Below are 24436 nucleotides of genomic sequence, written 5' to 3'. Positions count from 1 at the left end.
CAAATGTTTTGCTCATTGTTAGTTCATGTTAGTTAATACATCATAATATGTTAACTGATGAAACCTTATTGTAAAGTGTAACCATTTTATCTGGTTTAAAGGATGTTGAAATATTTTTGAAAGATAACTGGAAAACAAGACAAAAATACTGAACACTGAACAGAAAATGTATCCGTTTACCGCAAAATAATTCTTAATGATTCCTTTTGACTGTTTTTTCAGGTAAAACATCTTTTTCTCTTTCAAAAAATCTTTAAAGCAGGAAAAATTACTTCATAGCATAATGTATTAAGACTTCTTCTTATAGATAGTTTTTATTTAACTGTTTTTTGTATTTGCATTATTGCACTGGCAGATTTGTAACTTGTTCTAACTTGTTCTACACTTGAAACAACATTCTCATGAAACAATCTCAACTTTGCCTGAAGGCAAGCTGAAATATATAATGCAATGTTGCTTCTCAAGTAAAATGTTCTTCATTTAAGATATTATTATTTTTTGGAGTGTTCACCCCTTGTGCAACTCAGAAAAGCTGTTGTCTTCTATGACAACACTAGTTTGTGATATAATGAGCAAAATCACCATTATTTTTTTTTACAGTGTAAAAACAAGTTATGTGTTTCAGTCTTCCATGAAGGCACTTAGCATGACGGCCGTTATCAAACACACTCTCAGATAACAACTAAACAAGACTCCCGACTGCAGCGAGCCTCTGCTAAGATCCTGAATGTGTCTGAGCATCTGCTGAAACAATACACCTATAATGTCATTATCTGTTGTTCGCAGCCAGACAGTCTAGCCTGAGCCTTAACGCAGAGGAGTCCACAGCCTGAAGCCGCACGCTCTGCATGAGAACCAGGGGCTGTGGGGAAATCCGTAACCCTGGGTTCCTAACGATCGTGTCTGCATGCATCACCAGAGCCAGGTATTGGATTTCTCCCAGGGTTCTCAAAGTGGTCCACACAGCATGGGGGCGCACTTTTGCCCTTTCTCCTCCTGTTCCGACAAGCCTGGGATCCTGATCAATTAGCGTGGATCTGGTTCGGCGTACTCGCACGAAAGGCTCTATGTCGCACGAGACAGCGGGACTCTCTTGTGGCCCCGCTGGAGCCAAACACACAACTCATCGGCATGCACGAGGGGCGTTCACGTTCAAGCATGCTTACAAACACAGTGCTCATTCTGTCTTGCGTCAGTTAATAGATCCTGTCATTAGTTTAGCTCTATAATTAAGCAAAATGGGTGAACTGAAAGCAGTGGAATAACTGTTTATCTTAGTTTTCTGGTAGGGGGTAAACAGTTGCGGCAGACTGATGCCAATATTTGAAGTACCAGCGGAAAATAAACACACAGTCCTTAAAGAGAATTAATGAAGTACGTATATGAGTGTTTCTTCAACGTTAGGCACAATTATGTCCAATGACTTGATTTTTTTTTTTTTTTAAACTAACAGATTTCTCAATAATTGATCACAATCAAACTATAATGGAAACTTTTTACAATACAGTCTTCATTTACTTTTACTACTTTTCAATTATCTTTAATATACACTACCATTTAAAAGTTTGGGCGCAGTAAGATTTTTCAATGTTTTTAAAACATTGTTATTTTGTGGAAACCATGATTTAAAAAAAAAAAGAAAGTTAAAGAAAGATAAAAATAAAGAACTACATAGAAACTACAATAGAAATATTTTGCAACAATGTTAAAGTTTTTACACTTTTGATTAATTTAATGCATCCATGCTAAACAAAATATTAATATCTTTTCTTTTTACTTACTGACTGAACAGTATATATTTAATTGTTTTACTCTTGTCTTGTCCTATCTAAAAAGCCATCAAATCAATTTAATTTAATTGTGTGTATTTAGGACACACAAAATGCTATTTGTGAAAACTAAATAATTGTAAATTGTATTAATTTTTAACTGGAATGGAAATGACTGTGGTGGAAATTTGTATTACTTTCAGGAAAAAAAAAAAAAAAACTTATTCAATGATGTACATTTATATACTGCTGGATGTTGTTCCAGCAAAAAACTAGTGAGAGTGTAAAAAGTGTTTTAAGACAGGGCCAAACGTGGCCATTATTAAAGAAATCCATTTGCTTGCTTAATCAAGTAAACTACTAAATTGCTATTGCTAAAATTGACTTGACTAAATTACGACAGACTGCAAGTTATATTGAAGTGAAAGTCGCTATGATTACCTGTCCCAATTGAGTCGTACACTAGCAGTACAGTAGTACAGGAAGGATACGTTTTTACACAACACCTCATCAACTCATTCACTGTGAGCAACACAAGGGGGTAATATTGGCCTTCTCAAGAGGGCATGCAACAAGCACAGGAAAGCGTGGGTACTGGTGCTGCCAGCTGTGGCTTTTCCACATCTGTCTCATTTAAAGCATGCATCAACCAGGACTGATTGCATCTCCTCCAAAGACTGTTCCCCATTAGATGCCCATTGAGGTCTATAAACCGATGGCTTAACTCTATCAGTGTGCCTAATCCTTCTCTCCTCTCAGGCTGACCCGAGGATTCAGAGCCAGCTGTGGCCGCGTCGGTCACTTATCTGCGAAGAGAGTCATTAGGGCCGGTGCTTCTCGCCCTAGGCAGGAAGTGCAAAACATGCTGCCTCTCCTCAGGGTGCGTGATGACACCTGATTTATCCGACTAGCAACAACTGCTGGGATTAACCTTGTAACAGAGTTCAATGAACCGCAGTCAGGAGTTAGTCAACACGTGCAATCCAGTGCCCTTTGCTCCACTAATCTCAACAAACAGAACCTACCATAAAAGCCAGTAAAGCTGTGTGTGCCACACTACGACTAATCCACAGTAAACACTTTATATGCTGTAAATGGCTAAAAACTATGGCTGCATCCGAAATCGCATACATCCCTACTATATAGTAGGCAAAAAACAGTATGTGACAAGATGTCTGAATTCACAGTACTCATAAAAGAGTAAGCAAAAAGTACCTGGATGACCTACTTCTGGCGAGATTCTGAAGTGTGCATAAGATGGATACTTTACTATCCCATAAGGCCATGGGAAAGGGTTTATGAATGGCAGTGAAGTAAATGTAAATGAGGCTGGTAGGTCACATGATAATGACAACATGGCGAATGTAGTACATCCAGATTACATTCATACTACCCACATCCATACTATATATAACATACTTTTTTAGTGGTATGAAGTAATTACTCAAAATGAGTACCTACTCGAGAGTATGCGATTCTTGACGGAGCCCAGGTGTGATGTAGGTTTAAAACCTGCATGATTAAACAACGCGAATGTACGTCACAATGACGCTCTTGAATCCAAACAATAGATCCAAATGGATCACAGTGCGACAAAGCAAGATTTCTATTTCCGACCAATGTCGATTTAGTCCAATTAGATTTGAGCTTACCTGAGCCGCTGCTGTTGCACAATAGAGTGAGAGTGCTGGCCCTGTTTTGAAAACCTGAGTGAACACCTTTTATACAGTCCATGGTGAACGCCGAAGAAGAGTATTCCAGAAGATCGAAGAGAATTGAAGTTGTGTTCTTGTTATGGTGTCTGAGAACAGATTTTTTCTTACATGTTCTTTATACAGATTATAGTTTCAATTCATTTTTCACTTAACTATGCGATCTGAAGAGCTTGAAACGGCGTACAGAGTGCTGTTTTCCTCTGTGCGTGTTCACTTTAGAGCTGTCAATCATATTATGTGATCATAACTCCTGCCCTTCCGAATGATGACGTTGTGTTCATTTCCTCGTTCTGAGTTCAGCACGGTTCCGCACATAAACATCTGAGAGAAATGTTTCTACAGATAAAGCATCAAGCCAAATAAATATATGATTACGACAATATATGTTCTGTATGTGTTCATGATGCAGCTTGTTTTTTTTTTTATAACAATAAAGAATGAGAAAAGCTTACATGAGAAATGTTAAGCAGGTGTATTGTTCAATTTATTATAAAACACTACAACTAAGGCACGTCTGATGGTTGGAAGGGAGTGTTTAAGCGTTTTCAACCCAAGCCATCAATCAGACGCCATCGGAAAAGCAGAGGTGGACGAAGTACACAACTTCCTTACTTGAGTGAAAGTATAGATACTACTGGTCAAATATTACTCTGTTACAAGTAAAAGTTGTAAAGACCTATTTTTACTTAAGTAAAAGTACAGAAGTACTCGTTTTTAAAAGTACTTAAGTATCAAAAGTAAAAAGTAAATGTCAATGCATTGTTTTGTTGCATTGTTGTATGTAAGTAGGCTACCGTATGCCTCTGAATCTATGCCTGCATACCTAACCTCATATCAATATCAAATTTATTTCTAGAACACAGTTCCAGTAGTGGGATTGAATGTGAGATTGAATAAGTCACTCAATAACGTCCACAATGGTTTCGGACACCCAAATGGCTGTTCCCTCAAATATTGCCCTATTTACATTTTTTTGGCTTTTAGTATGAATATGTTAGCTTTACTGTTATCTATAAGCAAGGGTGCTCCAAAAAAGTGACAAAATTCGCATTTAGAAAACCAAACCCAACGTTGAAAATGAAAATCAGGTTTATGTCAGAATCCAATGTCAGATTGACGTTGATCTCCAACGTTGGACAGACGCTGTATTGTGGTTGAAAATGAAAATCGGGTTGACGTCAGAAACCAACATCAGTCGGGTTCTGACGTCAACCCGACTTCTATTTTCAAACAATATCCAACGTCAATCTGACGTCGGGTTCTGATGTCAATCAGATGCAGGGTTCTGACGTCAACCCGACTTTCATTTCCAACCAAAATGCAACCCCTGCAACCAAAATCATCCTCTGACTGATGTTACTTTCTACTCGAGGACCTTGACAGAATTGTAGTGGAGTAAAAAGTATGATATTTATCTTTCAAATGTAGTGAAGTTAAAGTAAAAAGTTTCCAGAAAAAATAATACTCAAGTAAAGTACAGATACTCAAAAAGTGTACTTAAGTACAGTACTCAAGTAAATGTACTTTGTTACTGTCCACCTCTGCGGAAAAGGAACGTCACTCCAGACCGGAAGTAACTTTTCAGATTTTGATTAAAGATTAACCATGACAAACAATTTTTAACACACACTGATTAATTGTTCTCCTTAAGACCAGTAATGTGTGCTAACAAAGTAAATAGGGACAATTTTGATTTCATGAGGACGTTAAGAGTTAATACATGAAATGTCATCTTTAAGGCACCTAATCATAGTGTAAGAGCCATAACTAAATTTTGTAATATTTTTCCTTATTATTAAGAGTGATTAAATGTATAAACGTGAATAAGTGTATAATCTTTTTTTGTGTGTTTGATTTCTCTTAAAATGTAACCTGACAACGGAAAAGTAAAGACAAATTATGGATTCACGCATCAAATCCTTTGTGCTACACCCTTGTGGAAATGGCGAAGAAGGAGAAACGGCTCAGATCGCCATTACACATAGGTTACTCCGAGGGGACTAAACCTGTTTTCAGAGTGCTGTAAGTCATCTAAATGTAGTAAAATGTCTGGGTTATTCTTTTTATGCAATGCCTTTCAACATTTGTAACTTTTAAAATCAGATTTTTGTGCTGTTGCTTTCCCCACCAAAAATGATGCCATTTCCTAGAAAATGTTGCCACAAGCAGTGTTGTTATTGTTAAAGGTACAGTAGCATCTATTAGGGTGACCACCCGTCCCGCGTAGCGCGTGCGCGCACAGCGTTTGAAGCCCAATTCATGCGTCCCGCAAATTGAGACCGTGTCACGCATAATCCATGCTTGCTCAAAAAAAAAAGTTGGTCGCTCTATATCCTCGAGCCCCAGGCAGCCAAACGAACATTACTTGACAGTTCAGCACGCTATTGTTGCCACACCCACCCCTCAGTTGAACTGCTGACTGTTGTCAACTTTTTCGTTGTTGTCATGACAGCGCACGCACGCGCATACCAGACACACTTGGAAGGAACTTTTAGATGCGCGCTTTCCAATTCGAAAAATGGAGAAAGAGACTGTCTGAGAGGCACCGCCATCATCAATTAAAAAGAGAAGGTGTGGGTTCAAGAAAGACTGGGAAAATGAATATTTGTGGCTGAAAGGTGTTGAGGGGGATACCGAGAGGGCTTTTTGTGACCTTTGCAAAACGTCCTTCTCAATCGGACATGGAGGGGAATACGATGTCAATCGTATTCTTTTTTTGAAAATACTTTTTTTGTAACTGTTCCTGTGGTGTTGAACAACTACAATTCCTGTTAATCCTATAATTTTATATTATAATTTATTTAAAGTGAATAAATTGTAATGAAAAATAAATTAAATTAAATAGTAGCCTAAATCGTAAGTGGAAGTGCATCTGTCAATTCATTGAATGTTCAAAATATTATGAATCTTTATTTAGAAAAAAATACACATTGGTTGGCCTATTCATGAGCATACATCAGCAATTATACATGTTTAGGGGAATAGGGCATTATTAATATACCATGATGATGTAAGGTGGTATGTGCTAGAAATGGGTAAACCACTATCCACAGTGAGTCTGCCCATGGGGTGGGGGCACCGCCGCGCCAGGCAGTGTCCCACATTGTCCCTCAGAAACATACCCCTTGTCCCCCCTTGGGCTTATTAGCAGGTGGTCACCCTAGCATCTATTGATATTTGAAATCAACCCAAACAAACACACCCCTCCCTTTATTGCTCCGCCTCAAAATACACTAACACTCAATGCAAAAATGGATCACTGCAGCCTCACTGTAGCATTTTTTCTAAATATAACCTGCAGGTTACCAGCGTTAGTATTGTTTGTGTAACAATTTCAAAGTTATATTATGGGCAAACGTTTGAACACATTTGTCTGAATAAATTGTTTAATTGCCTAAATATGTGCAGTTTTTGTGTATTTTATTATAATTACTTATATGGACACATATGTTTGATCATACTTGTCACTCAAGACCATTTTATTGTATAATTCTTTCTGCAAACGGTCTTCTTTGCTGAGTAATTAGTAAAATTCAAGAAATTATGAGTTTGAAATGGGCATGAGGTGGACTAAGAAATGGACCAATAAAATACTAGTTCAAGCATCCTCTGATTGCAAAAGTATCTCCAAAAATTGGAAAAGAAGAGTTTAGCATCATGTCACAAAACATGAAAGTTTGTTCACAAATTTATTCAGCAGATTATTGCAGGAAAAATACAGTGGTGTAAAACATGACAAACATGCAAAAAAACCTTCACATATTTTCCACCTTCATTTGCAGCAACAAACAGTGTGATATACAAAACAACAATGATCACACCATCAGCTCTAGTGCAGAATTATTGCGCTTGAAGGGTCAGATACACACACTTGTGTCAAAATGCCTGTCTTGGTGTGTAAACACAGTGGGTTATGTCTTAAGTGAACGTAAACAGTTGGAAAAGAAATCTGATGTGTATCGATATATATTGGATTTGTGCATTAGGTCTTAAAGTGACAGCAGCCTACTTTACCTGCTGCTGTCTGTCATTAATGTTAATCAAACAACAAAAGAAAAAGAGATGAGATGCTCTTATTTAAATAACGTTTGTAGCATATAAATTCATACAGTGAATACTATGCAGTTTTTTATTTTACATTAATGACTTTATTCAGTATCTATAGCTGAATACTAGGCTGGATCAAATATACATTTAAAAAACTATATTTAATTTGTGTCTTTGTTCTATTGTGTTTATTTGTCCTATTGATTGTGATTTTCTTCTTTCTATTACTGATTGTTTACTTCAGTAATAGCTTAGGAATGTTAAACTCACAGTATATTAGGCTAGGTTTGCTGTGGTATGGAAATTAGGGGAGGGGGTGTTCTGGTGCGGACATTGTTCTTCATCGTGTACATTGTGTCAGAAGGGCCACTGTCGTTGACTTTGAAAACCCCTGCTCTAATGGGCCAGTTCTTTTTGCACTCAGTCAAAAACATACAGCGCAGACAGTGCAGTGCAATTTCCGAAAAAAAAAAAAAATGTAATGAGTGGGTTGTTTTAAGTGAAGAAACACAACTAACTAACCAGCTACTGACTATGTGACAGCGTGTAGTTTTAGATGCACATTTTGTCAGTAGTATTTTATAAATATTTATGAAATGTAATATATTACCACATTTTTTATTGTTGTTTAATAAATATAGATAAGGCCAGTTATTGGATTGCATTAGTAGTTTGGTTCAGAGAATTGCACACAGCTTTGGGCAGGGGTACGAACTGGCACTGTTTTTGAGAGATGAGGAGATATGTAGTGTAGGAGCTCTCTGAGAACCAGAGCACATGGTTTGCTCTTTATAAGGTGCACGTATTAATAGAGTTGGGGGACTCGGACTCGAGTCCAATTTTTAATGAACTCGGACTTGTCACGCACTCGGATGAATTTGTACTCGGACTTGACACGGACTCGGACATTTTAGACTCGGAAAAATGTCCGAGTACAGTCAAGTCCGGGCACTGGAGGACACAATATTTCAAAAACGAAACGAAACGAAACGAAACTGCTTACATTGTGTTGTGTCAGTGTTGAGCATTGTAGCCAATCACAGACATGTATATTAAGCGCATGAACACAGTGTCCAATCAGAGGCGTTTTGAGTCACCATGCGGAGAAGTCGCTCAAAAAATGTTCAGAATCAGCGCGAGTTTTATCCTTTCGCAAATCTCCTCATAAACAACAAAGTCTTGACGCGATGTAAATAAGAGATTCACTGTGCAGTGGGGAAACTTCAGTGTTTATGACGAGAGTTTCAGTGAGAGCGCAAAACGCGGTAAGTAAGTGATGGCTTAAAGTGGCGGAGCTAGGGGGTGGCCAGGGGTGGCCGTGGCCACCCTTGGTCTAAGCTTGGCCACCCCTCTCACAACAACTGCTGTTTCTGTCTCTTTTTTTTATTGACAAAAATCTCTCTTCTCTTTAAGACCACAAAAAACGTGTGACTTTTCAGACGCACACTCCAACTTCACCTCAGCGCCAGGCGCAAGTCAAACGAGTGCGGAAATGTGCAAGTGCCGAATGAGCTTCAGCAGAACATCAGACAGTGATATGCACATAGTAAATATAGAGTCAATCTTTCTCAACTGGTGGTTTGCAAGACCGTTTTGAGGAAGTCGAATAGTGTGCAGTCAACAACAAACGTAATTCTCTTTTTTTCTGATGCTACTTTTATTTTAGAAAATGTGTGTGAAAGCTTGTGACACTTCTGTCAGATGCTGAGAAAAGGGCGTTGTCCTTACTCAGTTGGCTATCTTCGGTAAGATGAGACGTTGTCAGGCCAAATGTCAGTAAAACTAACTTTCCTGTCATACGGCTGACAGCCGTTGTACTGTGCTTGCGGTACGCACATCACGCGCAAATGCGGCGTGCTGCAGCCGTAGTTCTGTCGTCAATTAACTCATGTAAGAATCAAAAAGGCGATTAAAGCTGTCAAAACTGCATGCATGTATTTGTTATACATGTGTCACATGTGTCTGGATTAAAATATTCTGCTATGTGAGATCACAATATAAAAATGGATATGTAATGTTTTAATGTCCAAATAAATGTGAGCACTGTGCATTTGTACTAGAAGATAGGCATTCATTTTGCGTTAATTTGTAAAGGACAAACAAAAATGGATAATTTTTAAATCCATAAAATAACTTAATTTTACATTCTGGCAACATTACATTATGAAAAACATAACATTTTACATTATGTGCTGTTGACTTCCGCCTTGTTCACATTCTTGCACATGGGGATTCAAAAGAACTTTTGTTTTCCTTTTTAATTTAGGTATGATAGAACTGTTGCAATTATTTATTTTGACAACTAGAAAGTTAAACATTTTTTTTTGACAAACTCAGAATTGGTTGAACAGTTCATTGATTATATAAAACGTATTGAAGGTTGAATAATATTTGGACTACAGTATTATCTGCATGTTATCTCAACAATGCAACAATGTAGAACAAGCTATTAGAGATTTTGAGAACCAGAACCAAGCTAACTGAGCAAGTTGAACTTTAGCTATAGTGTGTGCCATGTAACATGTGGAGTGGAATGGCTTGTCGGACGTAGCAACAGTAAGAGGGGTGGGACTTTGTGAAAGGTCAATTTAAAATCATTTAAATCTTTGTGGACTCGGCCGGACTCGACTCGGACTCGGATGTTAAGGACTCGGACTCAAGTCCGACTCGGCCCTCTTTGGACTCGGACTTGGACTCGGACTCGATTGTTAAGGACTTGGACTCGTCTCGGACTCGACAAAGGTGGACTCGGACCCAACACTACGTATTAACCCTGTTTCACCATGGATTCAACAGCATCACTTCTGAATCTGTGCTGCACAATGTCATATCTATCAATTTATGAAGGCCTTTAAAGCCAACTAAGAAACTGGTGGTTTGCTCAAGGCTGTTGATCTGCTGAATTTCAAAAAAATGCTATTACTTCTTGTTTTCCTGTATTGTGCTTCAGCTTTCTTTCTGTTGCTAAACTATGTATGTATGTGTGTGTATGTTAGATTAGTCTAAGTGTTTAGTCTAGTTAATAAAATCGCTTTACACGTAAAGTTGTTTGTGGTTCATATACTGGAGTTCCTAATCTTGCAGTTTTTGGCTACAAGCTCCAGGTAGTATGGTACAGTAAAAAAGTTATTTCCCATACCCCGGAAATTTACGTTTCTTAGACGAATTGATAAACAATTAACACTGAGTGTTCGCTGGACGACCAGGTTAGTTGATTGTGGTATTAATTCTGCTTCATCAAGTTAATTCTTACAGCTGATCTAAATATTTATAATTAATTATAACTAGCTACTGCTACTGTACCATAAGGGTGTACTACCTGCTGAAGTGTTCACACTGAATTTAGATGAATAGGATATAGTTTGTGTAAACAATACAATACCATGTATAATGAATATCACACATATACAGGAAGATGACAAATATTGTGTCTGAGTGATAGAACTCGCCTTAGCATGTTGTGGGTGTTAAGGTTCTCACTTCAACACATCTGTGGTTTCTGGCTGAAGACAAATGTGTATTTAACAGAGTGGACCTAAATCATCTGCAGCAAACCAAAAAAATCAACAGTGGGTCCGTCTCGTTGTGTTCAGATTTTTCAAATAAGATGTTCCGACGTATCCTTCTGGCCACCCTGCTGATATCCTCAGGTAAAATTAGCACTGGTCAATTGGTCATTATCTTTATAATTATTTAACTTTGTGTGTTTAGCTGGAAGAAATGAAAAGTTGAAAAAAATAGACCTGTTTGGACCATTCCAAGATGGTTTTAATCGGACTAAGATGGACAATGCTGCATGTAAATTCCAAACCAGCATATATATCTAGTCATTTGAAAAGCCACCAGCTGAACCGGCTAAAATAGTTTGTTATTTTTATTGTTTAAATCAGGTTACATTCACATACTGTTCAATGTTCATAGTAGGGAAGTTTTCTCTTGTCAACTGGGATTAGTATGTGCAACATTTTTCCTCACAGTTTGTGCTCTTGACTGGGAAATGCACAGACGAAACTTTACTGGAGATGAACTTGAAGAAAGCTCGGTGAGTTGTCTTCAACATGGTTTATCATGGACAGCTGCATCACACTAAGACATATAAGTAGTGGTCAAACATGTTTTTTTTAATGGCTGATGCCGATACCAATGGCCAAAACTATAATGCCTCGTTTCCACTGAGCAGTACGGTACGGTACGGTACGCATTTATTTGCGTTTCCACTATCAAAAGTTGTGAATGGTACCAAAATGCCGAACCGTACCGTACCACTTTTTAGGTACCCTTCCATTGGGGTACCTAGCACAGTGGAACGGTACTAAAAGGTGGAGCTAGACTCACTGCAGGACGTTGATTGGTTGACAGAGAATCGTCACTTGCGCGTGCTACAAGGGGAATGACAACATAAGAAGCGCCATTTTTTAATATACAGTTTAATATAATACTACTGTTACTGTATCACGAAATGTAATTTTAAGAGTTTTTCAGGCGAGAATGTAGTTGTTTAAAGCTCAAATCTGTGGTTTATTTATAAAGATGATTTTTTTTTCCCCCGGTTGTGAGATCCATGCTGTCAGCGGGGCTCGGCGCTCATGTTTCCCGGCTGGATGAGCCTTTCCTCGGCTAATCTTCTGACGTTCGTCGCTTACTCCGACGGTAGTGGTTAAACATGAGATATAATTCGTCTTGTGTAGACCTAACGGGCGATCTTTGCTCTCGTGAATATATAATGAGTTCCCTGTCAATCGTTTTGGCTGAGGGCTAAGTTTAGTTTCATATTATAGGCTATTTGTATTTAACTTTACTTGTAATGTTAGACTAGAGCGCTGCATTTGGATATTTGACTGAATTGTTTGCTTTATTTCTTATTGTATAGCTTATTGTACCTTTTACTTAAACTTTTATATAGGCTATTATTGATAAAACTGAAATTTTACAAAAAGAAATATGGTTTCTTGTCATTTTTTTATTACAAGATTATCACTGATGTTTATTGCAACATTTGTACAAACGCATATATTGCCTGGAATATGTTTATTTTTTTTTTATTTAAACGAAAAGAGGTAACGTTAGGGTTGTGTTTTAAATTTCGTTTTGTTATAAATAGAATAACGTATAACGTGCAGTGAATAATAAATATGCGTTGCGCATGAACCACATTTGTGTCCCTATAATGTTTAATTTATTTAAATGAAAACGAAAAAGAGGCAGAGTGGTGTTTTATAACATATTTCGTTTTATTGTTGCTTAAAATTTACATACAGAGCAAGTTAACAGAGATAACCGGAGTAGCAGAGCGAGCTGAGTGACGCTTTTAAAAACGCGCTGTACCATTTGCATGTATAATATGCCATGTCTGTTGTCTTGTAAGGGCGAGATGGCACAAACCGAACAACTCCCTGGATTGTGCTGGGCTTGCAAGTGGGCCATGGGAAAGGTGAAAAACCTAGTCTCCAGTAAATCAACTCAGGTGTGCTATAGGCTACTCTTGTATATGACTTTTAAAAAATGTGTTATTCAAAAAAAACAAAAAACATTACAGAATGCATAGAGACTAGTGGAGTAAGGTTAATTCTGATTGTTTCTTTTCCTACAGAGCGAAATTAGACAGATGCTGGCGCACGTCTGTGATGAGATCGGGTTCCTAAAATACCTGTGTAGGACATTTGTGAGAAAGTATATAAACGTTCTGGTTGAAGAACTTTCAACTACTGATAATGCAAGAACCATCTGTGTTAACATTGGTGTTTGCTAATACACTATGTATCGAAGAAATGCAAAATGTCATTTTTTTCTTTGTTTTTCAAGTGTTCGCTTTAGCTGGAAAAAAATGAATGACATTCTGCACTATAGAGCTAATGGTGTGATTATTGTGGTTTTGTATATCACACTATCTGTCGCTGCAAATGAAGGTGGAAATGAGTTTTTTGCATGCATCACGTACACTCAGCTTTACACCACTGTATTTTTCCTGCAATAAACTGCAAAATAAATGTGTGAGCAACAAACTTTCATTTTTTGTGACATGATTCTAAACTCTTTTTTCCCTCTCTACTATACTTTTACAATCAGAGGATGCTTGAACTAGTATTTTATTGGTCCATTTCTTGGTCCACCTCATGATCATTTCAGACTCTGAATTTTGCTAATTACTCGGCAAAGAAGACCGTTTGCAGAACGAATTATATTGAGTGACAAGTATGATCAAACATATGTGACCATATAAATAATTATCATAAAATACATAACTGCAAACTTTTAGACAATTAGACAATTTATAAACAATACCAGCATTGCATGCAGCGGACCTGCTACACTGGTATCCTGCAGGTTATATTAAGAAAAATGCTACTGCGAGGCTGAGGTGATGCTCAGCATGCATTTAGAAAGCGTATATAAATCCGATCTTCAATTCCTACGCTATATGCAAATTTACTGGAGTTCACGTCAACGAAAGCAACATATATGAGCTGCATTTTATTTATCATCAGCTAATTTCAAGATCAGAGACCTCAATAGAACAAAGAGCGGCATCAGCACTAGTAAGATCATTAAGTCTCACTACTTTTAATAAAGATGATTATGTGCATCTGCGACTTCATTTGAGGCAGTTTGCACGTCGGCTTGCTGAAGAGCTACTCATCTGGTGAAGCGTGTTGCAGTGGTGCTGTCATATCTGGCTGTAACATGTCATATGGCCTACAACACGCTCTCACATTTGTTTTTTAACATTTTGGGAGGAGTAAAATTTACATGTGGTTTTAAAGGACAAATCCAGTGAAAAATGAACCTGGGGTTAATTAACACATGGTTACCGAGTCGATCGTTCCCTGCGATGCGTTTTCATGAAAATCGAATGTAAAGAGTTTTATCTTTAAAAACATTTTAGCTCATAACACTAGTATATGGGGCACAGAGTAAGTAAAAATAAATCGCTAGTTAATACCACTAACAAGGCTCAAAATAGCCTCACACTAACACGGTAGCATAATGAGGGTCCTTACATACAAACCGAAGCATTGAGAACTTTGTAAGTGTACAGACAGTTTAATAAGAAGATACTTTATAAAGACAGTACATTACGCGTTGACATGCAGGATCCATCTTGGAAAACAGTCTCGACTAATCGAGCCACGAACGCCGTGCTACGTTAGATTTCACAAACGTAATTCCTATCGACCAGCTATCCTATCGACGGCGTTCGTGGCTCGATTAGTCGAGACTGTTTTCCAAGATGGATCCTGGATGTAAACGCGTAATGTACTGTCTTTATAAAGTATCTTCTTATTAAACTGTCTGTACACTTACAAAGTTCTCAATGCTTCGGTTTGTATGTAAGGACCCTCATTATGTTACCGTGTTAGTGTGAGGCTATTTTGAGCCTTGTTAGTGGTATTAACTAGCGATTTATTTTTACTTACTCTGTGCCCCATATACTAGTGTTATGAGCTAATCTGTTTTTAAAGATAAAACTCTATACATTCGATTTTCATGAAAACGCATCGCAGGGAACGATCGACTCGGTAACCATGTGTTAATTAAGCCCAGGTTCATTTTTCACTGGATTTGTCCTTTAACAACTAGATGTATTTCCACTTGTCCAGTTTCTGGAATGCGTCTCAGACCCCCTCCTGAAGTGGTATGAGTGATCGGATTTGAATCAGTCTCGAATCCGTCACTTATGTACTTACATATATTATAATGTTGATAGATGCATTGAATGTTAATATAACTTCTATTGTCAGGATTCATCTTTGTTTTTGTTATTACTTTCCCCTGTGTAAGTTCATCTTTACTTGGTTTCTTCTTCTTGTTTTCCTGTATTGTGCTTCAGCTTTCTTTCTGTTGCTAAACTATGTATGTATGTGTGTGTATGTTAGATTAGTCTAAGTGTTTAGTCTAGTTAATAAAATCGCTTTACACGTAAAGTTGTTTGTGGTTCATATACTGGAGTCCCTAATCTTGCAGTTTTTGGCTACAAGCTCCAGGTAGTATGGTACAGTAAGAAAGTTATTTCCCATACCCCGGAAATTTACGTTTCTTAGACGAATTGATAAACAATTAACACTGAGTGTTCGCTGGACGACCAGGTTAGTTGATTGTGGTATTAATTCTGCTTCATCAAGTTAATTCTTACAGCTGATCTAAATATTTATAATTAATTATAACAAGCTACTGCTAATGTACCATAAGGGTGTACTACCTGCTGAAGTGTTCACACTGAATTTAGATGAATAGGATATAGTTTGTGTAAACAATACAATAACATGTATAATGAATATCACACATACAGTACAGGAAGATGACAAATATTGTGTCTGAGTGATAGAACACGCCTTAGCATGTTGAGTCAAACGAGTGCGGAAATGTGCAAGTGCCGAATGAGCTTCAGCAGAACATCAGACAGTGATATGCACATAGTAAATATAGAGTCAATCTTTCTCAACTGGTGGGTTGCAAGACCGTTTTGAGGAAGTCGAATAGTGTGCAGTCAACAACAAACGTAATTCTCTTTTTTTCTGATGCTACTTTTATTTTAGAAAATGTGTGTGAAAGCTTGTGACACTTCTGTCAGATGCTGAGAAAAGGGCGTTGTCCAGTTGTCAATTGGTTGTCATAGTTTTGTACCTGTTTGTCTCCATGGTTTCTGATTAGTTAATTGATTAGTTTCACCTGTGTCTAGTTAAGTGCCTCAATTTGTCTTGTGTATTTATACTGTTTTGTTTACTTTTTTTGGTGTTGTCTGAATGGTTGGTGTATAGTGCTCCTGGGGTTTTTCCTTGGCCTTCCTGTGCCAGAGATTTTGGTTTTGTTTTATTTTGAGTTGAATAATAAATCAAGCATAGCGTCAGTTCTGGCAGTTCACGTTAAGTCAAGCTTGCATTAGCTGACTCTCAGCTGATCCACGTCTACCTATAGGAATACAATGCCTATCACTGTATACATATTAGCTCCTTCAGTATTATCAGCAGCTATCGCGTTTCTCTGGAGCTAATTACCCTCCTCCATCCCCAGCTCCTCCTCTCGTCAGTCAGGATTTGGCATTCTGATTCCCCTCAAATCAGAATAAATTCTCGAATTATGTTGTACTTTTGATAAATCTTGAATTAATGATATCTGCAATACATTCATGTTGGTTCTGTTCTGTTCACCCTAAGGGGGGTTATTGCTACTCTTATTCATGCTTGGCTGCATGGATGTGCAGGGAGTTCTTGCCGAGAACAGAACCATACCGCCAATCCAAACTGTATCCTAATTGTCAATAGTTTTTGACGATAGTGGTCCTGACAGAAAGAAGGACTGCTGCATTTTGATCCACGCATAATGTTTTCTCTCTCCTGCGACTGACCTGTGACATTTATAATATTAAAAACATATTTGTCAAGTTACCAGACTTGATTAATTCTATTGCTGTGCATTTAAAATTACTATTAAATAACTATTAAATTTGGCTCTTTTAAGATAATATATAGTAAAGCATTTTTTATAGGATTCATTTCCTTTTTCCTTTTTTTGTAACATGTTGTATTTAGTAATGTGACAATTTGCTCTGTGTAGTATTTTTGCAATATTATTATATTATAATTTGTACAAATATATTATATCCATCAATCCATTCATCAAACGGATTTATCCTCTACAGTGTCGTGATGTTGCTGGAGTCCATCCCAGCATACGCAGAAATATATTCAAATAATTTTTGATGGCTGTATAAGTGATTTCCTTTGAAAGTCAGTTGTCCCCTTTGACACCAGCATCTTTTGTTAACCTGCTACATCAAACCCTAACTATCATTCCCATGGGCCATTTATGCTTGGACCTCAAAGAGTGCTGCTTTTTTAATAAATTGCCATTTATACATAGAAGAAATTGCCACAAATGGCATCATCTGGTCAAATCGAAGTAGTTAAATTATTTAAAATTTAATTTAATATAAACTTAAAAAATATATTTTATGTAATACATTAAGACATTTATGAAGTGTACCGCATAGTAGGAATGACCTATAGTCAAACTGAAACACATTTTGAGATACAACACCAACCTCAGAGAGATGTTATGGTTGTTAATGGACAATTATTATTATTTTTTTAATCTGTGGTGCTGTCTTAAATGCGTACCGTGACTTTAAAAGGTGTTGACGTGTCTGCATCCATAGCGACCACCGTTTTGTCCACCGTACTGCCAGGCATGCTGCGCCGCCGGCCCACCCTGTCAGTGAGTGACTCTGAGAAGAGACAGAGAGAAAGGAATAAGAGAGTGTTGATTCTAGGATCAGATTTACCCAGAATAAGCGAACCCACCAAATGAACACAGCTTAAAAACAATCAAAAATCAATAACAGTACTGGGAAATTAAAAAGTTCCAGCTCTTCTTTTTGATCTAAAGAGATGAAAAAGAGTTAATGGGCACAGCAGGAAAGAATCTGGCTTAAGGCTTCCTATGGTCAAAAATATGCAATTGCTAGAATGTTCTGGGTGGTTGTTAAGGCATTGCATGTAAACACCTTATTCAACACTGTATTCAGAAAATTCAATGAGAGGAGATATATGCAAATGCTCCATCTGCAAGGAACTGTGGGAATTGTAGGACTGCTATTTGGCATTCCTACAATTCCCACAGTTCCTTGCAAACCATCCAGTATGTTTTGGATGGTTTCCAGGGTGTTGCTGTGCAGTTGTCAAGATGTTTTGAGTGCATTTAATGCATTGCTATGTGGTCTTCTGTGTGATATTGGTGCAATGTGACTGCTTTAGCAGTTTGCTTATTGGCTCAAGTCAAAAGGCCCACCCAGTCTCTATGATATGCTGCTTCTGTGGTAGTGTCACTATGTCAGTCACATGTTTCGGTCATGCACGGCCAGATGGCTGAATCTCAGCCTGAATCATCCTGTCAGACGCTTGCCATTCATCACACGCCTGCATCTCTGTCTGCACGATTGATGGAGGGAAGGAGGGAACAAGTGTTTGTGCGGAAAACAAATGAGAGAGCGAATGCAGCCAACCTGAAAGACAAGATCTATGAAATTCATCCTACTGTCTCCCTCTTTGCACAGTCTGAATCACATCAAACTCCAAACAAAGTGAAGGAAAGGCTTCTTTGCCTCACTGGTTTTGTACTTGGAAAGATGCGTCACTAACAAGATCTGGAAGCCTTCTTTTTTCTATTTCTGACAGCACTTTTCCTGTGCCTGAATTGGTTATTACAATAAGAAAGCCTCATATACTACACTGTAAAAAATATCCTGTTACCTTTACAGCAAAAAAAAATCTGGCAGCTGTGGTTGCCTAAAATTAATGGAAATAAACTGCCGGTATTACAGGATATATTTTACAGCTTATAACTGTATATTTCATTAAGTGGTATATCGTTAATATATCTACTTGAACTACCAAAAGCTGCTTTTTTACCATAAAATGTACCGGTAACTACCATAATAATACAATAGAAAGTCACACAATGATTTTATATCTACATGACATTTAAATAATGCAATAAACATGAAGTAAATAACATAAAATGTAACACAAAACAGCCTAATGATAACAAAATTTACAAGAAACAAAATTATTTATATAAACTACAATCATGTGAAGTGTTAAACCAAATATGGTAAGCCAACAGTTAACCAAGTAACAGGCTTTTTATGAAATTTTCTTACAGTGTACAAAGAGTATTAAATTCACTGACTGGGTGTTACCTGGACTGTGTTTACTAAAGGTAAACAATTATGTGCTATTAAATATTTCCGCAATATAAAATAAACAAGGATCTGTATTGCCACCTCAGTCATCATTTAGTATTGGCTGAGCAAAACTAGACATGATCTGACAACATGGAGGAAGAGTGATTAACAGCCCTGCGTAGGTATCGACATATGAAGATTCCATCTGTGTGTGTGTTAGTAATTTCATTGGAGAGATGAACAGATTGGAATGCATGAGAGAGAAATCTCAATGCCGTCTTCCTCTTGCTTATGTTGATATCACAACATCCTGATCCATATTAATATGTTAATCATAAAAGCAAGACCATATGATCTTTGACTTAATGTTTGAAACACTTAAGATTCACTGGGTTTATGGGAAACCTTTTATTATAAAGTCTATTAGTGAGCCACAATATTTGTGTAAAAATATATGAAAATTTGGCTATTCTAACTATTTAAATATACATTAATTGAGCACACAGACAGTCATACAGACAATTTTTAGAATATTAATTGTCTTTTCTGGTGCTTGACAAACTTCTTCAATTTTCTTCTGTTGTGCTGCACGGAAAACAAAGACATAAAGGTTTGGAACAACATAAGGGTGAGTACATTTTAACCATTTTTTCTTTTCTTTCCATTAATCTATAATAGCCTATTATTATTTTCAACAGTTCATGCAGCATAAAAGCTCCTTTGTGGCAGAGTTACACCTGCAAAAATTATGAAAACATTTTTTTTCTTAAAATTCACAGATGAATTGCACACCATAAGACCAGGAATATTTATTTAGAAAATAAACAGGTTCAATTTGGACTTTATGTTGTCAAGTCACCGTGAATAACAACTACAACAAAAACATTCAGCAGCTCTCCATCAACTGTGGTGGAAAAACTCTGAAAGCACTCTTTGCCCTGAATGATGAATACAATGCCATTACCAACCTGCAAACTGGTAATTGGTTCAGCTATTCTTTCATCATTAAGCTGCTTGATCACGATGGATAAAAAGCAGCGCAAATGGAAAAACATTAAACAGCAATTAAGAGACGGCTCCAACATTCCTCCACTCAGAGCCAAGTGTTTATGAAGAGTGGAGACAGTAAAATGCTTTCATATTGAGGACAACACAAGGGGCTCAAAGAAAAGCCTCCTCTGGCACGGACCTGCGAGCAGGGGGTCTGAACTCTTGACCGTTCTGTGCATATTTGTCCAGAGCAAACATGCTGACAAGACAACAGAAGTTGTCTGTATGAGTTGCTGTGGAAATACTTTCCATTTCAGAGTGGACAAAAAGTAATAAAAGTAAACCAGTACAGTAAAGTTTGTTGGGACCAACTTTTATGTTGGCTTGACAAAGCCTTGTCTGAAAGATTTATAAGCTTCCTAGCATGTTTCATCTTGTTAGCATGCAAGCATGAATTAACATGTTGTTGACATGAATTAGCATGTTTTAACACATTGTTAGCATGAAATAGAATGTTGCTAGCATGTTTTAACACATTGCTAGTATGTTTTAACACATTGCTAACATGTTTTAGCAGGTTGCTAACATGAATTAGCATGTAGTTAAAATGCTTTTAGCATGATTAACATATTGCTAGCATGTTGATAACGTGCTTTAGCATGTTGCCCTATGATAGTCATTAAGCTCTCTACTAGTGATAGACAGCTTCAATACTCAATAAGTCTTGTTGTAGTAAGTCTTGACACCCTCAATGAAAGTCGATGGGATTTTTCGTGATTTTGATCATCCGTTTAACGAAAATCGTGGCCCCAGTAACTTTCTTGAAATAATAAATTAATCTCTACTGAAATTAACCAACAATATAACAACAATTCCATTTAAGTTAATCAGTTCAGCCCCAGATGTTGGGCCATTTGCCAGAGAATTACAGCAGAAATGCGTGGTGCTAACGGCCCTATTAATCTGCACTGAACAAGATGTATAAGAGACGTCTTCACCGGGGTGCCACCGCCCTCCATCTGATCTCACAGAGGACTTTGTCATTCCAGGAAATTGCATAGAAGTGCTACGGTCTCATTTAGCATTCAAGCAGGCTATAACTCACAGACTTGTCTCATTTACTCTTAATCTAAATGCACGTTCCTTTCTTCAGGTCTGGCTCGACTTGTCGCAGCAAGAGATGAGTCTTTGCAGGTCCTTCAGTTTGGTAAGGGACACAATATTTTTTGACTTATTTGGCAGCGACGCTCTTCTCAAGGTTTAAAAGCAAAGACGATAACATAAAAAGCTAAATAACTTACGCTGATATTTTCAGCAGGGTCAGTATCAGGGTAACGTAAGGTGACTGGCAGGTATAGCTACTGCTCGCTGATTATGAAAGACATTAAAGACGTGTCAAAGGAATAGACAACACAGATAATTGATTTTGATACCCGAGACTATTTAGCAGAATGTGATTACATTGAAATTATTATAGCCTACTCAGCCAATTAAAGTTTTACAAGCAATGTTTCTTTCAAATGCACTTAAAGGTACAATATGCAAGAATTTTGTATCAAAATATCCAAAAACCACTTGCACAGTGTTATATATTTCTTTCAATTGTGTACTTCCATTATATGTTTCCAAGAATTTGTAAATTCAGAGAAATTCACAATTTTAAAAAGTGCCCGTCCCTGTTCACTTGTCGCCTGTCAATGACGTAATATCCGCGTTATCCCTGGTTTCCGCTTGTACTGCCATAGTAACCATGGCGACAGACGTCGACAGCTGCGTAGTGCGTAACGTCTAAATGCACGCTGTTGTTGTTTCGTTCAAACATTATGGACCATGGCAAGCAGACTTTGTGACAAAAGGAGAACTAAAACGAGGATCAATATCAGCGTGGCGTTTTCGAGATGCCGAGAGCTCCACGTCCGCGACTAACTTGGACTTGACAGAGCTTCACGAGTCACAACTTGACAGGGACGCCGCTCTTGCATGTACTTTATTAGACAGGTGAGCAAATGTACATAAAACAAATTAATGTTATATAGCTAAACATGATGATATGTTAGAATATGTTCAGTATGTTATTATAATGTTGATCTAGCTTACTGCTAGTCTCATATAGCAAACAAACAAACACATAGAATAACATTATAACTTTCAACACACTCAAATGCTGTTTAGAATGATAGTGTAACGTTAGACCAAATGAAACAGCGCTGCGTTACCTCACAAGTAATTCAGTAATAGTAGTAATTCAGGACTTGCTGCTAGTTCGGTATAGAAGTAAATGTCCTTATTCCTTTATATCCGCAGGACTCGCGATATCCGTCTCTCATTAGCAATCGCGACCTGCTTCATACCACAGTCATGTTAAAAAACATGAATGTTTTCACTCATCCAAAAACATTATTAGATCCATCAGCATGACAGCAAGTCCCATCATTCCACTTATCACTGCGTCATCAACCTACGTTATTGTAAGAGGTTAGCGACCCCTAGCAGCGAAAAAAAAAAAAAAAAAAACATATTGTAGCTTTAATGCATACAAGACTTCTTTCAAAAACATGAAAAAACTGATGTGAATTATTCCGGCCCACCCACGCTTTTAGAGGCCCACCAATCATCCACTAATGTGCTGTAGTCGAAGAAGAGTGCGGAAAGGGCGATACAAAACAACACACTGTTCCAAGAACAGTAAACAAAGCAGCATATCATTATCCATCAATCTGTTTTGTATTTTGTTCTAAACTTTGCATGCAATGGTGGATCCGCTACTTTTCTTCCTCTTCTATCCTTCCGAGCGCATGTCCTATAAATGACATGACTCATTGCTGCCCTCTGACATCTTGTAGAGTATAGAAAAGAAATTATACTGTGCATGTCGAACATGTCAATCCGTGCTCAACTGCGGTTGAGAGTATACTTTGAAAGTTATGTGGACATGACTGTGTGCAAGACGGAGTGGAACGCGGAAAATGAAGTATACATGTACAGAAACACATAGAGTGGATGGTAAATGCTGCTTTGACGTTTGTGTTGAAGTGTCAATCACTGAGCAGTCTGCTCTATTTGTTCTGGAAAACCAACACAGAGCCAAACTCTCGACTGCACCTGCCTCTCAAGCCTCTGGATGTCAAATCAAAGAATTCTTTTTCGTCTTAAATAGAGAACTGCAGCTAAAGGCCTGACAGATTGCAGATCGTTCACGTCAGCCATCAGCTCACATTCGCCAGCTCCACAAAACCTTTCATCTCAGCAGGCCTTTATCAATCTCATCAACTGTCTGAACTTACACCACCACAAGAGTTTGAGCAAAGTTTCAACAGTGCAGCGTTTCTATGTAAAATATCTGCCATCACTTTGTAAAACAAGAATACACAAGATATTGAAGTTTTTACTTTATTTTATTACTGCATACTTGAAGATCAGAAAAATACTGACTGCACTAATAACTCTTTGAAAAGAAAGAAGAGAAACTAAATGATAGGGTGCTCTCTTAAAAACAAAAGTTGCTAGTGTATGGGTGGTTGCCAGGATTGTGATAAATTCGGAATTGTAGAATTGGTTCCCATTTAATTCAAGAGTGTGCATTTAAATTGAGTTGTCCACACCCCGCAGGAAGCTGAATTAGAATTTGAAATGGAATGAAAGAAAGAGGAATTTACTGAACAGTAGTTCAAAAGAAATTCAGCACAGATTTAACCACTGATTTAATAATTTGCTTAATCAGTATTTTGTCTTGTATTTCAGAAAAAAAATACCTGAAAGTCTCTATGACATCTTGATTGGAGTTACTTCTTTGGTATGAGTCAATGGGATTGGTTAGAAATGTAATATCACAGATCTCCTCAACAAGCTGCATGACCTACGGTATCACACGTGGGTCAAGTTAAGCACCAAAGTTTAATACTTAGCATACACTAAGGAATGGATTGTCTTGGAGAGAGGAGAAATTGGGGATAAAAATCTTTTATGGAAATAGTGTTATGCAGAAGCCTGGAGGTGGCAGTTTCCTCAGTATTCTCTGAAGACTTGCTGTCTTCCACACACACACACACACGTATCTGTGCTCAATCAGTGCAGGAAGAATAAAAGGCCCCTGGAGGCTGTATATTTGGGAAGTTTCGATTCACCATAAGAAAAAAAGGAAAAACACTTGTTTATGAACTCACCCGAAGCAGCGAAATACTGCTGAAGGGTTACAGCAAAAATGGATACATATTCTTACAGCAGCAGAACTTTAT

At 37.6% G+C, this 24436-nt stretch overlaps 2 protein-coding genes across 5 annotated transcripts in view; one reads left to right on the top strand and one right to left on the bottom strand.

Annotated features, from left to right (window-relative positions):
* dab2ipa (DAB2 interacting protein a) overlaps positions 1-24436 on the bottom strand; it is a 110630-nt gene that overhangs the window by 58559 nt on the left and 27635 nt on the right. For all 4 annotated transcript variants that reach the window (XM_084138518.1, XM_084138517.1, XM_084138519.1 and 1 more), the window contains one exon: positions 17647-17753. In XM_084138518.1, the coding sequence (XP_083994644.1) occupies positions 17647-17753 (107 nt within the window). The remainder of the gene's footprint in view (positions 1-17646; positions 17754-24436) is intronic.
* On the top strand, positions 9182-13539 carry LOC311098362 (antimicrobial peptide NK-lysin-like). Its single transcript, XM_084138526.1, has 4 exons — positions 9182-11181; positions 11509-11573; positions 12897-12995; positions 13122-13539. The coding sequence occupies exons 1-4, from the start codon at positions 11139-11141 to the stop codon at positions 13278-13280; spliced, it is 366 nt and encodes a 121-aa protein (XP_083994652.1). The 5' UTR covers positions 9182-11138; the 3' UTR covers positions 13281-13539.

The sequence above is a fragment of the Abramis brama genome (genome assembly GCF_963993115.1).
Source record: "Abramis brama genome assembly, chromosome: 16".
NCBI classification, from domain to species: Eukaryota; Metazoa; Chordata; class Actinopteri; order Cypriniformes; family Leuciscidae; genus Abramis; species Abramis brama.
The sequence above is the reverse complement of the archived record's forward strand: the minus strand, read 5'-3'. Positions and strand labels throughout refer to the sequence as shown.

Excerpts from the sequence above, each read along its gene's own strand:
- LOC311098362 (XM_084138526.1), top strand. The coding sequence starts at position 11,139 with ATGTTCCGACGTATCCTTCTGGCCACCCTGCTGATATCCTCAG. Across the intron at positions 11,574-12,896 it reads ATGAACTTGAAGAAAGCTCG|GGCGAGATGGCACAAACCGA; the intron begins GTGAGTTGTCTT and ends TTGTCTTGTAAG. Across the intron at positions 12,996-13,121 it reads TCTCCAGTAAATCAACTCAG|AGCGAAATTAGACAGATGCT; the intron begins GTGTGCTATAGG and ends CTTTTCCTACAG.